This window comes from Oculina patagonica, chromosome 8 (assembly GCF_052425735.1).
Source record: "Oculina patagonica isolate OP01 chromosome 8, crgOcupat, whole genome shotgun sequence".
Lineage (NCBI taxonomy): Eukaryota > Metazoa > Cnidaria > Anthozoa > Scleractinia > Oculinidae > Oculina > Oculina patagonica.
This window is the reverse complement of record NC_135765.1, coordinates 3893259-3909067: the sequence shown is the minus strand read 5'-3', so window position 1 is coordinate 3909067 and position 15809 is coordinate 3893259. Positions and strand designations below refer to the sequence as shown.

The 15809-nt window shown below is 39.6% G+C and overlaps 1 protein-coding gene across 1 annotated transcript; it reads left to right on the top strand.

Annotated features, from left to right (window-relative positions):
• The first annotated feature begins 3976 nt into the window (after positions 1 to 3976).
• LOC144664108 (uncharacterized) lies at positions 3977 to 15605 on the top strand. The gene is made up of 4 exons (XM_078525237.1): positions 3977 to 4901; positions 12798 to 12896; positions 13762 to 13827; positions 14799 to 15605. The coding sequence occupies exons 1-4, from the start codon at positions 4052 to 4054 to the stop codon at positions 15431 to 15433; spliced, it is 1650 nt and encodes a 549-aa protein (XP_078381363.1). The 5' UTR covers positions 3977 to 4051; the 3' UTR covers positions 15434 to 15605.
• The last annotated feature ends 204 nt before the right edge of the window (positions 15606 to 15809 follow it).

Genomic DNA, 15809 nt, shown 5'->3' with positions numbered 1-15809 from the left:
GCTCACATGATTCAACATGGAGGCTTCCGAATCAAACTTGCTAAGCACTTTCCTCACTGTCTGCGGTGAAATGTGCAGTGAGTAAATGGCTGAGCAAACAGGCACGTGAGGCGAATAGCTTTGCTAGTTGCTCTAGTGTGCGGCTGGCTTAAGAGCTTCTGCAACAAAACCCATATTGATGACATTGGGGGAGGGGGGGGGGTGACAGGAAATGAAGACTGGCACTGGAATGTGGGAAATAGTATTTAACAGGTAAAAGCCAAACATTCACGTGATTGACCGGCAAAATTGAAGATCTCCACAATACGTCAATGAAACTCGGCGTCCTAACAATACAACGTATCTTTCCGAGACAATTTTCATCCCCATAGCCCATCTCGCTTCTAATTTTTTCATCCGTCACGGCCTAGGCACGAGAAACGAAGGGCTCTGGAGACTGGAGACAGGACTTCCAGTCTTAGATTTTAGGACTTACGGTTTCAATGTATGTAGTCGTGTCTATATACTGTATGAGAGAGTCATGGCGTTTTGGACTTTCGTTAAAGATTTCCTTGTTTCAAACATCCAATAAAAAAAATTCGATTTAATTCGAAAATCCTTTGCCTGCAGAGCCCTTCGTTTCTCGTGCCAAGGCCCTGCCGGCTAAGAGAAACGAAAGGGGCTATGGGGGCGAGAATGTTAAGAGACACGTGAAGCGAAGTAGCAAGTAGGTCAGAAGACCGACTTTAATAAAGAACGGCATACTGCTAGTTACGATTGTTTATAATGTTCTATCCCCTGCTAGATTTACAAACACCAGCACTCGTGACCATCAAACATCAATGAGTAGAAAGTAAAAGTCGACCAAAACGGTCCTTCCTATTCACCGGTAGAGCTCACCCCCAGTTTTCTCTCACCAAGGAATAAATAGCACGCGATGCATGCAGAAGCGATGGCGTTTCACAAGGGGTCTTACATAATTTTGAGGAAAAACTTAAAGTAAATAAAAGTAGCTGACACCTTGTGTGTGAAAAAAAAAAACTGTTATCCAACTGCAGCTTACATTTTTTAAACATAAGAAGCTTGTTAGTGATTGTATAGCTGTAATGAATTCACAGACCAAGGATGCAAATAATACATTTTCTTCGTAGATTTTCTCAATTGAACAACAGTAATATTTTATTTTATATTTTTATACTTTTTTTAGATTTCCCTATGTTGTCTCAACAAATATTGCGTTATACTGTAGTGTGATATCACGGATAAACGACATACGATACGCGCGAGCAAGCTTTTAAACTGCAAGAAAGGTCAAACGGTCTCTTGTTCACAGTGTCCCTTTGTATTATAAGAATTAGTAATATCTGTCAACTAAATCTAATAGACCCCATCATATATAATTAGTCTCTTTTGTTTATACATTGTAGTGTTCCATTCTAACTGCACGGAAGTATTTTGCATTTGTGTTTACGCGGCGATTTCTTGTTAAGTTAAACTTGATTTTCTGTTCGATCGGGCCAAACAGACAAAACGAACCGATCGTTCGATGGCATAAAGTGATGTCACGCCATCACTTAAAAAAGAGACAGCTTGTCTACGGCAAAATTTTAAAAACTTTCAGCCTATCGAATGAAAACCGTGTGAGTTCCATTCAGAAACACTTCACGTAAGCCACTGAATGTTTGGGGAGCTAGTCAGCTAGAGAAAGCAGTTAAGATATATAAAATATGACCTTCGTTCATGCGCGTTAGTTCATTGTTATTTCGTTACGGAACCTAACTATTCATTTTTGTGTTTTGCTGCAGCCGCAATGGCTGCAAGCAAAACACATTGAGAGCTGAAGTTTGTGCCGTAAGGTGTAAGGTGTAAGTGCCGTAAGGTGTAAGTGCCGTAACAGAGGAGAAATCTGAACTACCGATGTCAATCAAATCCATGAACAAACAAAATCGAAACCAATGAACCGTAGCGCTGATCGCATTCGAAGTTACGGGCCAAAGTATTCGAACGCAAACCACGTTGGACACGTTGGAAAACAGAAAACCGATTTAAAAGTATATCGCATTGGGAAAGAAAACAAACTGTGGCGCGACCACTCCAGTTTTATGAGAAAATTATTCTGCAGTTTTCATCATTTACGAAAAGAGCGAAGACTTGGAACCTCGCCGAAGGTCATAAATATTTTCTCCAAAGGACCGGTTAGTGCACAGTTTGTAAACTTTCGCTTTGAAAATAAACTTACCCTCACCTTGTCTACACTGTCTACAGCATACTAGTACTGTATTAACTCTGAACTTCATATTTTAAAATAAAATGTATGAACGTGTAACTTGTCACGCAAAGACAGCTGGAAAGGAATATACCATGCTGGTAGGCTGCACCGCTAATTGTAGCTGTATTCGAGCTATATAAAAGACAGCTAGAAACGAATTAATACTAGTAACATCACAATGGGAAAGAAACTTATTCAGTGGTGCACACCGTCGAAAACAAAGAAATATTAAAGGAAGTTCTCATTCACCAGATTCACTGCATCAGATGCAACATTCGTCAGTTCGTGTTTAAATGCGTGGCGACCAGTTTGTTTACTAGTTATTAAAAAATAATACGGTCTTCATTTAATAAACAGTTCATCCTTAAATTTCAGCTTTTCTACGACTGACAGGTAGGTACTATAGTATAAGCCCCGCTAAAATAGCTGGAAAGGGAAAGTTTTTTGAAAAATGAATTTTTGACTGCCAGACGCGCTGGCGCCACATGTTTATTTTGTGAAGATTAATTAAACGCCGTGAAAAATAGAATTTGATGTCCAGCGAGCCACTGCATCTTCGGCTACGCAGTCCTCAGTGAATCCTCCAACTTCACAAATTTCTAAAACTTTAAGAAAACGAACTTTCGCAGAATCAAAAATTGGTCCTTATCGATCTTCCGATCTTGTTGTGAAGACACTGAAATTCGACGAGTGTTCATGCGTGAAGGGATGACTGACGAATGATAATAATTATTTGTAAACTTTCGCTTTCAAAATGAACTTTGCGTTACGTTCAACGCCGTCTTTCTGTTGTTGTACGCCGGTGCGCGTGCGATTATTTATAATTTCTGAATTTTGCATATTTAACTCAGGGTGACACAACAAGTTTGTTAAGAGTTAGTTGTTCCAGTGTTTAATTTGGGTGAAAGTGGTTAAAGAACCACTGTCTTGTCACTAATAAATATATCACATTGAGTTCTTATAAGGTCAATAGATTCTGTCTTTTTCGTTGTTGTTAAAACGCTACCATTGTGACAATGATTCCAAATACAACTAACGGTAACCAGTGAGATAACGCCACTAAAAGAATCACATTGAGTTCATTGAGATTTTTTTATAATGTTAAGAGTTACTGTTTTTTATCAAAGAGACAATCATGTCAGACATTACGTTAACTTACTAGTAATTAAATTATGTTTGCTGTCTTTGATTTCAACATAACATTGATCAGTAAAATTATCAGGATTGAATTAACACAAAGTGACTACAATATAGTGCAATTATTAACCTGCACACAAGTGACAGACAATAAAAGACGTTGGATTTCAATCTCGACTCACTTGTCTTTCATCAACATGTTCCCTAAGACTTTGCTCTAGCAGCAAAACACATGGACCCATTGGGGCCCTATTTTTCCGGATGCTTGAACACTGAATATTCATCATTCCTTTGCTTTGTAACCGGTTAATCATTATTCACTTTACCGCTTCCACTCTCGTCGCAAGTGTATTACTTATGTTATCAGTTTTACACCTAATACTTCGAGAATGTTACCGCATGCCAGGTTATTTACGCAATCGACTTCATATTCGCCGTCTCATAGCCCGTTTGTCTTCAGAGGCTAGCCCTTGTTGGCCAAAAAACTGGGTAAATTGCTATATATAGGAGCAACTGTGTGGCCGGCTTAATGGAGGATCCTAAAATGGGGTCGCAATAGCTTTTTAATTTTTTTTTATCGCGCGAGGAAATAGCCCGATCGTGGCAGAAAAACCTGCTGAAACATTTTCAGTGGATACAAAATCAGAGAAGACAGTACCCGAACTGATGGAAGCCATTCACGATAAAGAGACACGTTTGACTGAACCCTTCACCATCATGACAATCAACATGAACGGAGACGGCTATGCAGATGATCGGAGGAAGTTGATATCTAAGATCACGTCAGAAGTCAATGCATCTGTGATATTTTGTCAAGAACTTCCAGGGTGTTTTGAGAAAGAAGTGGTCAAAAAATGTGGCACAGGCGTCTACAAGTTCACTCCCACGGGAGAGGAAGCAGCCGTGATATGGCGCGAGAGCGATTTTCATGGCGACCCTGTGAGGGGTACGGATTCTTCAATTAGAAGAATCCAGGAAAAGCTGCAGAGTGAAAGATCTGATATAGACGTGAGTGAAGTACACACAAGAACTGCCATGGTTAAATTGACGAGTCGTGGAACATCAGACAGAACAGGAGCACCCTTCTTAGCGGTTTCATGGCATGGCATATACATAGAAACTTTACCCAATAGAATAAAAAAATTCAATGGTCTCATTCTCTTCGTGCGTAAAGTCTGTGAGATGAAAAAAATATCGTCATTTATCATTGGAGGGGACTTTAACTTGAACACATTAAAAGAAGTGAATCTCACACAATTGCGAAATGAAGGGATAACCGTATCAGAGTATGTGCTAAACAATCGAGATGTAAAGAAGTCACAGAAGGTACATGCACGTGGTAGAAGTTTCATCCCTCACAAGGATAACTTTGTTTTTACTCTGGCAGGAGACATCATAGTGTCTGAGGTAAAGCCTGAAGAGTTGAAGGAATCAGAAGCACTTGATCATGCGCCGGTAGTTGGTATCCTCAAGCTTAAACATTTGCCGAACAAGAAACCTTCCAAGCAAGTTATTGGTAAGTAGAAAAACAATGTTCCATATTGCATGTTCGTCACATAATGCTCAAATTTATTACAGTCGAAAAGGCTAAAACTAAAGCATGTGCTAATAATGTCGCCGGCATCAGCGACATTAGCACAAACATTGGCATATATGAGGTGAGGACGAGAAGAAGGACCGTGTTTGTTCGATTATGCTTGTGCTTATGTTGTTGACGTCCTCACAATCCTTACGCTAATTGGATGCTTTTGTCACTGGTAAAAATCAAGCTTTACTAAAGTTGTGTATAGAAAAAACTTCAGACATCATCTAGAAACAGACAAGCGTCTGAACAGCATCCAAAACATAGATCTGCCAACCATTGCTTGTAAACAAAAAAAGCTCTTTGTTTCGTCAGCCAATCCGAAGCCAGTAGATCACTGTCTGATCTCTGCATGGCTGGGCATCAAAACCGACAGGGGTCATACTATCTTGATTTGCATAAGAAACGTTCTTTTCAGTGGGCCGAACGTTTTGCTTTTTTCAGTTGAACTTTCGGAATTGGAAACAAAAAGTGCTCAGTCGTCTCAGCCATTTTGAGTCAGTGAAACGTAATGCCAAAGAAAAACTGATGATAGGCTGTATCTTAGAGACTTCGATCCTTCAGCTGTCAGATAACTGCACTGCAGTAAAGTTAGAAAATTATTGGTTTTTATAGCACTTGGAACTGAGTTGACACTACAGCTTTCCAGGCTGTTAGTTGTTCAAAGTTATAGTATGACTGTATATTTTTACTCGTCATTTGTATTTCTTGTGGATGAAAATTTGAGCACGGGTAAAGGGAGAAGTCGTTCATACCTCCCAACACTTAAAATAGGCTTAATTTTAAGGTTAATATGGGTCAGTGATATCGCATTTATTTTATGGAGCTACAAAAAATCAGGGAGGCGCGGTGGCCCAATGGTCAGCCTAATGGTTAGCGCGCTGGACTTCAAGCCGAACGGCCCGGGTTCGAGCCCTGGCCGGGGCGCTGCGTTGTGTGATCTTGGGCAAGACACTTTACTCTCATAGTGCCTCTCTCCACCTACATAGGTGTATAAATGGGTAACGGCGAAATTACTACTGGGGGTAACCCTGCAATACTCCTAGTCGCTAATGCTATGGAAACCGGGATACGTCCGGCTGTATGGGCCACTTGGCTCGGGCACAGACTTTTTTTTTTGAAAAAAAAAAAAAAATACTGTTTTGACACGTTACATTGATCTACTGTGTTAAATATTCACTGATTCTACAGAGGGTACAAAGCAAAGTGACGTATCGAAAAAGACAGCAAAAGAGAAGAACAGACCGGATTTCACACCGGAGAAAAGTGATCGTCTTTCTACAACGCGTAAAGATGAAGGGCTAGATGCTTGTAAGAAACTGTTTCCTGAAAATGATGGTAAGAAGGTTTTATTATCATTCGCATCTTGCATTTTTACGTCCCTAGGCTGTACGTGTTGCGGTAATTTCTACACGCCTCGAGATTAAGCCTTTTTAAATTTGTGGAAACTTTATGTCATATTTGAGTTTTTTGTTAGAGGCTTAAACGTTTAAGGTTAATCAAAGTGGGTCTGTGATATTGCATTTATTTTATGGAGCTACAAAAAATCAGGCAGGCGCGGTGGCCTAATGGTCAGCCTAATGGTAAGCGCGCTCGACTTCAAGCCACACTGTTAGTTGTTCAAAGTTATAGTATGACGGCTGTATGGGCCACTTGGCTCGGGCACAGACTTTTTTTTTGAAAAAAAAAAAAATACTGTTTTGACACGTTACATTGATCTACTGTGTTAAATATTCACTGATTCTACAGAGGGTACAAAGCAAAGTGACGTATCGAAAAAGACAGCAAAAGAGAAGAACAGACCGGATTTCACACCGGAGAAAAGTGATCGTCTTTCTACAACGCGTAAAGATGAAGGGCTAGATGCTTGTAAGAAACTGTTTCCTGAAAATGATGAAAATCACGAACCCGGCTTCATTGAACTTTTTGTTCTTCTTTAGCCACTATCTTGTTGACATTTAAGTTTACTGACTTTTCAGTATCCTTACAATTGGAAAACAAACTCGTAAAAACTTTCTTGAAGTCATTCTGTTTTCAAGCAGAAATTTGCATCCGACCAGTTGGCGTCTATTGTTTATTGATAACAATAGCACTGATGCAAACCGACGACTTCTCATTGGTCAGTTTTTTTATTGCGAGTTCTTTTTGGGCTATAAAAGAGGGCGCTACCTCTGCGAGCTTCAGGTCATAGCCGCTCACATCTACATGAGCACAGAACTAAAAGCAACTGACGAAGGAAACGACTTAATTCGTTTTCGAAACCGGTCTTGCTAATTTGAAAAAAACCAGTTCTTTTAAGAACTCCATGGCCAAATTTAACGACGACAATGTCGCCGCCATACTCGCAGACATGAGCAAACTGAATATTCTACTCCGAATCTTAAAAAGATTCTTATGAGACACTGTACTCTCATAACTTAGAACCATTAACCCGCTCAAACATTTACTATACCTCCAATTGTCGCTTATCAGAAGGACAAGTCTCTGAAAGACGGAGCAAAAATTCCTTCACGCATTTAACAACATCATTTGGGAGTTATATACGGTAAGGGTCGAGTGACAATATTATACACTTTGACTTCAAAAACTACACTGCCACCGTACGAACTAGACTCCACGAACCCGGCTTCATTGAACTTTTTGTTCTTCTTTAGCCACTATCTTGTTGACATTTAAGTTTACTGACTTTTCAGTATCCTTACAATTGGAAAACAAACTCGTAAAAACTTTCTTGAAGTCATTCTGTTTTCAAGCAGAAATTTGCATCCGACCAGTTGGCGTCTATTGTTTATTGATAACAATAGCACTGATGCAAACCGACGACTTCTCATTGGTCAGTTTTTTTATTGCGAGTTCTTTTTGGGCTATAAAAGAGGGCGCTACCTCTGCGAGCTTCAGGTCATAGCCGCTCACATCTACATGAGCACAGAACTAAAAGCAACTGACGAAGGAAACGACTTAATTCGTTTTCGAAACCGGTCTTGCTAATTTGAAAAAAAACAACAATTCTTTTAAGAACTCCATGGCCAAATTTAACGACGACAATGTCGCCGCCATACTCGCAGACATGAGCAAACTGAATATTCTACTCCGAATCTTAAAAAGATTCTTATGAGACACTGTACTCTCATAACTTAGAACCATTAACCCGCTCAAACATTTACTATACCTCCAATTGTCGCTTATCAGAAGGACAAGTCTCTGAAAGACGGAGCAAAAATTCCTTCACGCATTTAACAACATCATTTGGGAGTTATATACGGTAAGGGTCGAGTGACAATATTATACACTGCGATATTTCCTGATTTACAAACATTGTCCACGGTCTAGTTCTTTTTTGTCAGTATTCAAATTTGCCAAACACTTCATGTAAACAAAATAGCTCTTTGTTTCAAGAGCCAATACATCTCTGGTTCGACATCAATAACGACACGGATGATAAATCGGTAAAAGTTTCGAGAAATTATTGGTTTTTGATCACAAAATTAAAATTGAAATTAACTTAATTCAAATCAAGTTTTACTTTTTATTTTACTGATAGCCAATCAAATTATTTTAATACATTTGATAAGAGATACCCTTCGGGTTGAAAAACATTCACGACTTTCAATTTTTTCTCAACGAAATTAACATTTGACATGATATTTGCTAAAAAGTAATCAAGCCACCATTTTTAGTTAATTATTGAAAAACTTTAATTTAGAAATGGAAGGGAGATCTCCTTAGAAAAGCGATAGCAAGCTTGCTGAGGTCTTCCTGCTACTTAAAATTTAATATATTCTTCTTGTAACTGATGTAAAAAGGATTTGAGTGGCAAATAAAGTTGATTGATTGATTAAAAAGGTAAGTGATATATGTACAAGGCTAAGAAAAACTATAAACAACATTTTTTCATCAATATCATACCCGTCTAGAAGTTTATTTTTTTTTTTTATAAGCCCGCCTTCCCTGCGCGGAGTCTATGGATAGTAAATCATGACAATTTACGAACAGAGAAACGAGGCCACTAGCTAACATGCAAGGGAAATTACGCTTTGAACTGGATATTCATCCAACAAATTTAGTTATTATTGTTGCTATTTTGCGAAAATATGTTATCAATCAGAACTAAAGCATTAAAGAGGTCACTTTATTTCTCTCATATGTACCGTCTCTCGCGTCCGTCTCTAATTTACGGCTGGCTATTTTCTCACTGGCTGACATTTTGGGCGTTAGCCCTTCTTTTGAATAGCTGAACAGCTGTGTTTAGATTACAGTCGAACCCCTATTAAGCGGCCACCCATTAAGCGGCCACCCCCTATTAAGCGGCCAGTTACTAAAGTCCCGAAAACATTGTCAGTATAATACTGTAAATATAACCCCTTTTAAGCGGCCACCCCTATTAAGCGGCCGCGGCCACCTTTCTGCCGTCCCGATGAGCGTTCTTCTATTGTTTTTACCTCTATTTAGCGGCCAATAAGAATGTAATATACGATATTTAAATTGATTTCCAACAAGCTCAGACCGTGACGGCCGATAAAATCATTCAAACACAGGTTTATCGTCGTCTTCCTGTGATTCCGTTATTCCTTTTCACCTTATTTTGTATTGAAATAATGTAACCTTTTAAAAAGACCTTATGCTAATTTCTGACAAACCCCTATTAAGCGGCCAACCTCTATTAAGCGGCCAGTTGCCATTTCCCCGAGGGTGGCCGCTTAATAGGGGTTCTACTGTAGTTCTTGTTACTTTCTCTCGCGTCCGTCTCTAATTTACGGCTGGCCTTTTTTTCCACTCGCTGGCATTTCGGGCGTTAGCCCTTCTTCCGGGAAAAAAAAGAACGTTCGAAACGTCAGATTTTCAAATTCGCTACCGGCCGTTTATAATTTATTGTTTTTCGGCTTTACGAACTTGGTAAAATAAAACTATAGTCCACTTGCCCGACTACGTAGCACAACGGTTTCTTTCTTTTTCTTTTTTTTTTACTAAAAAAACCGCTTTGTTCATTTACCTATTAATGAAATAAAATATCGTAACTATGCAGGCGCATTGAAGTACTGTATTTTTGTTTACTTGCAGCTGATTTACAACAAATGCGCTATGATGCAAACAAGTTGCAAACCCCTTTTGAGGATTTGTACAGGATTGCGTCAGAGCAAGGATTTGAAATTTCCAATAATCCAGGAGATGGAAATTGTATGTTCTACGCACTGTCAGATCAACTCCAGCTCTTGAAAGAAATCCAAATTTCACATGAAAAACTAAGAAAAGACTTAGTCCAATTCCTTACAGAAAACCCTAGATCGGTAAGTCAGCATTAGTGTTGCAAGTAACATTAAATGTGAGTTTTTCACATGCAGCATGCAGATACTCTAGTTTACACACGGCGGTAGATTCGCACGTTCTTTTTTCCTTCTTGTTCTTCTGGTTCTTACTAATCAACTTTTTAATATAAGGATTGTTGTGTTTGTTTTACGAGTCCGCGCACAACATGTTGGAGACTTAAACTAATAATGATAACAATTTACTCTCTCTTCTTCACATCCCTCTTCTTGCTTCGACCCAGAATGCATCCCATTCTTGGTGCAGTCGTCGCACGTTTCCGATCCCTTTCATAAATAGTGGATGACTTTTTAGTGACACAATCGTCAACCTGAATCGAGCCCGGAGCTAACGTTCTAGTTTTGGTTACATTCCTCCTTCATCACTACACCATCATGTTGATCCGCCAAACCCCGGAGAAACTGGCACACCTATTATAGCTGACCCTATCCCTATCCGATTCTATCCCTAAACTAACTACGATCTAACTTAGGTCTGATAATCGCCTTATCTACAATGCGGGACATCAATGTTGCGACACTTAGCACAATTCTGGGGTTAAGAAATGAACAAAAACAGCTAGCGCCAAACCCATTAAAAGGTTATTTGGTTTGATTAAGAGATCGCCTTAACAAGTGTCCCAACTATTTTTGAACTCCATTTTAGGTCCAATTTTATCTAATTGACAGGGCACAGTTTCGATCTAGTCCAGGCCTAAACTAGAGACGAAATGCCATCTACGTTGAAAATGTCATCGACTGTTCACGAGAGGGGAATAAGGGTAGTAGTCAAACACAAAATTTTAACCAGCTCCCTTAAATTGGCACCAACAAGTTGCTTACAGCTGAAAGGCCGTCAAGCATACGGAACAATGTCGAAAGCCTTTTAGTGTCAGTCTACCTTTGCTTGATCGAAGTTCACGGCATTTCCTCGTGAAGGAAGGAGAAACAATGAATAGATGGATGCTGCTGGTGTTGTGGGCTGACAGTCTTAAGACCGTTTTGTTAGGTGAGCTTACCGTGCCATAGGAGAGCAACATGGGGTGGGCATATGAGAGGAAAATGGCCAGGTATGCAGATCTGAAGAGTCAGTACGAGGATCGTGGGTGGACATGTCGTGCTTATCCAGTTGAGGTTGGGTGCCGTCGATTTGCTGGCGGTCTGTCATTCGGTTTTTGTACAAGGAGGTCTGTAATTACATCTGTAATCTGTATCCGCGTGGATATGGAGAACTGTTGCTTTTCAAGCCTTTTGTTGCCCGGCATCCCCTTGGTGGCTCTTCTCTGGGGCAGCTGGGGCCACCCTTGCATCTAAACTCCTACTGGAATAGGCCCCGAAAGGAGGCATGGGTTTCAGCTGAAGATAAGGGATGGAGCAGTGTGGTTCGCCGCACTGTATGATTTTCTCATCATCATCATCATCATCATCATCATCATCATCATCATCATCATCATCATCATGAATTCTATCTAAAAGAGCCATTTCCCATTAGAGGACATATGTGTTCTAATCAAACAATATTTGCGCCCACAATGTCATCTGCGTCCAGCTTGTTATGAAGTATGAAATTATACTAATATATACTAATATAATGTATTAAAACGTAAATTAACGTTTCTTTTCTTGAAGCCCGATGGGACACATCTGTTCAGCTTTGTCAATCAAAGTGAACATACAACGTGGTCTCATTACTTAGAGAGCATGAAAAAAGATGGCACATGGGGCGATGAATTAGTTCTTCGTGCTGCAGCAGACTGCTACGAAACTTCCATTCGTGTTATCAGCAGTCTTGGCCACGACAACGAATTAATGATCAATCCAGCTACCACCGCCAACAACAGTCCACTTGTGCTGGGGCACTATCATGAGCTACACTATGTGAGCCTTATACCCAGACAAGGAAATGATGAAATAAATGGTAATTAATTGCTACACTGTTAACCCTGACCACATTTTAAAACCCGTTCGTAAATTTTTCGTTCAATTCCCTCTCTTACTTTATGCGAAAATAAGGTAGGTCAAGTTTGCATTTTTCGAAAAAAACGAAAAACGAATAATGTCAAAGAGAGAAAAATCGGAGTTTTTGCCGCCTAAAGTGGCTTTGGTCTGGCCTTTGGTATGACAAAACAGTGGGTCCGGAGACTGAGAACGAGTTTGCGATCTGTGACGTATGAAATGTTCGACCGATTTGTTTACCCCATATTCTCTCAGCTCGTGACGGGTTTTCTCGGTGTAAAAACCTGTGTCATTCACCAGTGACGTTAAACAAATAACGGCCAATACGAAAAAGCTAAAAAGCGCGAAACAATGCAGAGCAGGAAAACAATAGCTCCAAAACAAAGAAAAATTTCACAAGGTTTTACACCCAGGTGAACCCCTTTCTTTTAGTGAAAAAAAGTGGAAAGAAGACCTTTGGGACCAGGGAAGGTAGCTCCTAGCGTAAAATGAGCCCTTTATCTGGGTCAATGATGTTGTATTTATTACACGTAACATTGATTTTTTTGTAAAAAAAAATATATCAATTCCACAGACTCTAGACAGGATTTAACACCAGAGAACAGTGGTCGTCTTTCTACAACGCGTGAGGCTGAAGGTGGTCCCCGTAGGAAGCTGATCTTTGGAAATAATGGTTAGTTTTTTTTTTACCATTTGCATCTGGCATTTTTATTTCTCCTGACTGCGCATATTATGGTATTTCAACAAACCACGAGAGCTTTATCATGCATCCTCTCTACTGTACTGAATATCGAGGGAAGCCCCGAGCCAATTATCAAAGTTGTTATAACACAACTAAGGTAAAGCGCGCGCTCTGATTGGTTAATTTACCGTCTACTATTTGCCCATGGGTGTACGCTGACGTATGCCTTCAACCTTAGCGCGCGCGCTGATCTGATGCAACAAGGCACAAGAAAGTGCTGCTACTTCACGAGTTCATACATATTTTCTTGATTTTCCTGTGAATTTGAAAAGCTAAACATAAGAATATCTATCTCTCCATAATGCTAAAAGACTTTTAGACGTAAGGCACGTCTGAAATTTAAAAATTAAAAAAGTTTCCTTGTTTTTTCTTTAAGGTTTTCGTCAGCGTTTACGCGAGAGTACACGCAATTACGCTTCTTTTGTGCTTAGCAGCTTCCCGCGTACATCCATAACTCAATAGTGTACGCTATGACGTTTACCATTTGTTAAATAGAAACCGAGAACGAGCTCTCCATAATAAAAAGAACGAGGTGTTCAATTGTTTTAGCGTAACTCAGCGAATTGTAAAAATGATATCAAGTGTTACATGAAAAAGATTTACAAAGGCAGAAATGTGCTCATGCAAATAAAATTCCGAACACACGCACATTACTGTTTTGAGCTACCTTAAGAACAAACGGGCGCTGTTTTACCATTTCCTTGTCGCCGTTGTCGTAAACTGTTACTTACAGGTATAGTATACAATCTCAGCGTAGATAATATTTATTTAGTGATATCTTTGCTTTTATTTCCAGACCATCTCAGGGAAACTAAGTTTTCTGGTGAACCGAGTAAGGAACTTGCATCACTGCCGTCTGATGGTAGGTTGACAGCAAGTAATCTCTGTTTTACAGTAAACTCAACAAAATTACTGGGTCCTGATTGGACGATAGCAGTGCAATTTATCCCAAATTACACTCCTTTGGAGTACCTATTATTCTTCTTTGCGAAGTTGAAACGAAGTTGAACCTAAGTCTTTCTAAGAATTCCGAAGTTGACTAAAGACTTCCGAATTTCCGATGTTGACCGTCCTAAGTCTTCTGAAGTTTGCCGAACTTAACCGACGTTTGCCCGAAGACTTGCGAAGGTTTGAAGATTACCCTAAGTAGTCTTAAGAGGAACCTTGGAGTTATAGAGCATACCGTTCCGAATGGTCATGATTCATAGTACGGAAATATTCTGGTAATTTTGCTGACTATAATATAAATAAAAAATCGCACGACCTTCTCGTACATTTCGATGTTGAAAGTTCATAAATTGCACTTGAAAAATTGTGCGGTTGAATAAAGGAGTTATTATTCCACTTCTTTAATTCTTTTTCAAACAACTTAGCGGTCCTGAATCCTCAAATTTTGAACCTGATTGGCTAATTGCACGCGCTCCAGTGGTCCGGATCGAGACGAACGAGCACATGAAAGTATTTACTCTCCAAAATTGAAATAGCTACTCGCCAACCGTTATAAATGTGAAAGAACAAAACAGCAGTGTAATTAAAGGCCTCAAAGCTCTCACATGTTCTAAAGGCGAGTATTCAAAATGGACAAATACCGTTTTACCGTTCGTAGTTTGTCGTTGTTTGTGCATTTTGCAATGATTTTCACGCCATTACCCTCGAGTTTTTATTTATCCGAGATAAAATAAGATCCCGTTTTTCCTTTATTTATACTTATTTGAACAATATTACTAGTTCTCCGTGTGCCTATAAGAAAATGATTAAATAAAGGCGAAGAGGCTATCATTTTCTCAAAGTAAAATTTGTACTGCTATAATTTTTACTGCCTTGCCTTTTTAGGACAACTGTTGTGTGAAGTTCAAGACGATATCTATACCTGGAAATTTCCATTGGACTGTAGCCAGTCAACCATTGATGGTCGCAAAAGAAGTTATGCCTGCAGTGTCATTTCCATTTCCATTGCTCGCGCTTTTCTTACTACTAACATTCAGCCGCCGAGCGGAGAGGATCTGTCCAGTGACTGGGTGAACCTTCTCAGTCAGTGTATGCAGGAAGGCAACAGGTTGTACGACAGAACATCTGCCAGTCTAACTCATCGCTATTTACCTGCAAGAGAAGCTGCTGGTTTGTTTCTTGTCAAACCGATTGTAAAGGTAAAGGGTCCTTACCGTCTACAACTTGTGAGCAACCGTGAGCTGTCCACACTCGAGAAACGCCTCCAGATGTTAACAGAAGCAAACCAACGTCGCGCTACCCTGTTTATATTTGACAACAAGGCTATCATATTTTTGTCTTGTTCCAAACACTCCATATTGGCTATTGACCTGCATCTCCATACCACATTTGGTGCAGCTATAATATTTGCAAAACGTTTTAGTCCTGATTTTATTTCACGCTTAAAAGAAGTCACAGGAATGAACGACTCAACTTGCGGCGATTTTAGTCAAGTAATAATGTACAATGACGCCAACTGACCTGAAGTGTAAGAAAGTGCAATCATGTGCCAATAAAGTGTTTCAGTTTCATTTTTCTTTCTTTCTTTGCCTTTCTTTACTGTTCCTTTTTTTCCTAAAAAAACATTGTTTCTCTGCAACCACTGTTTTAATTTACTATTCGGGCTCCAGAGAATCACGAAAAACAAGTACCCACCCCTCCATCTAAAAAGCAGTCAGCATGAATGTATAAAGTGAGAGAAAGCAGGATAAATTTATTTTTTTTTGGCATCACAACAAAAACTGCCTAGAATTAAAGCTGAGTTAATAATGGAAATAATGACGAGGGCGTTTGTTGAGGAAATACAGTCTTGACTTGACAGCAGTGCGCAGCAACTTCACGGTACAAATTGCCCGC

What these genes read in the sequence shown, in the direction of transcription:
- LOC144664108 (XM_078525237.1), top strand. Translation starts at nt 4,052, where the DNA reads ATGGAAGCCATTCACGATAAAGAGACACGTTTGACTGAACCCTTCACC. An exon ending in ACCTTCCAAGCAAGTTATTG is followed by an intron (nt 4,902 to 12,797) that starts GTAAGTAGAAAA and finishes TCAATTCCACAG; the next exon opens with ACTCTAGACAGGATTTAACA. An exon ending in TGCATCACTGCCGTCTGATG is followed by an intron (nt 13,828 to 14,798) that starts GTAGGTTGACAG and finishes TTGCCTTTTTAG; the next exon opens with GACAACTGTTGTGTGAAGTT.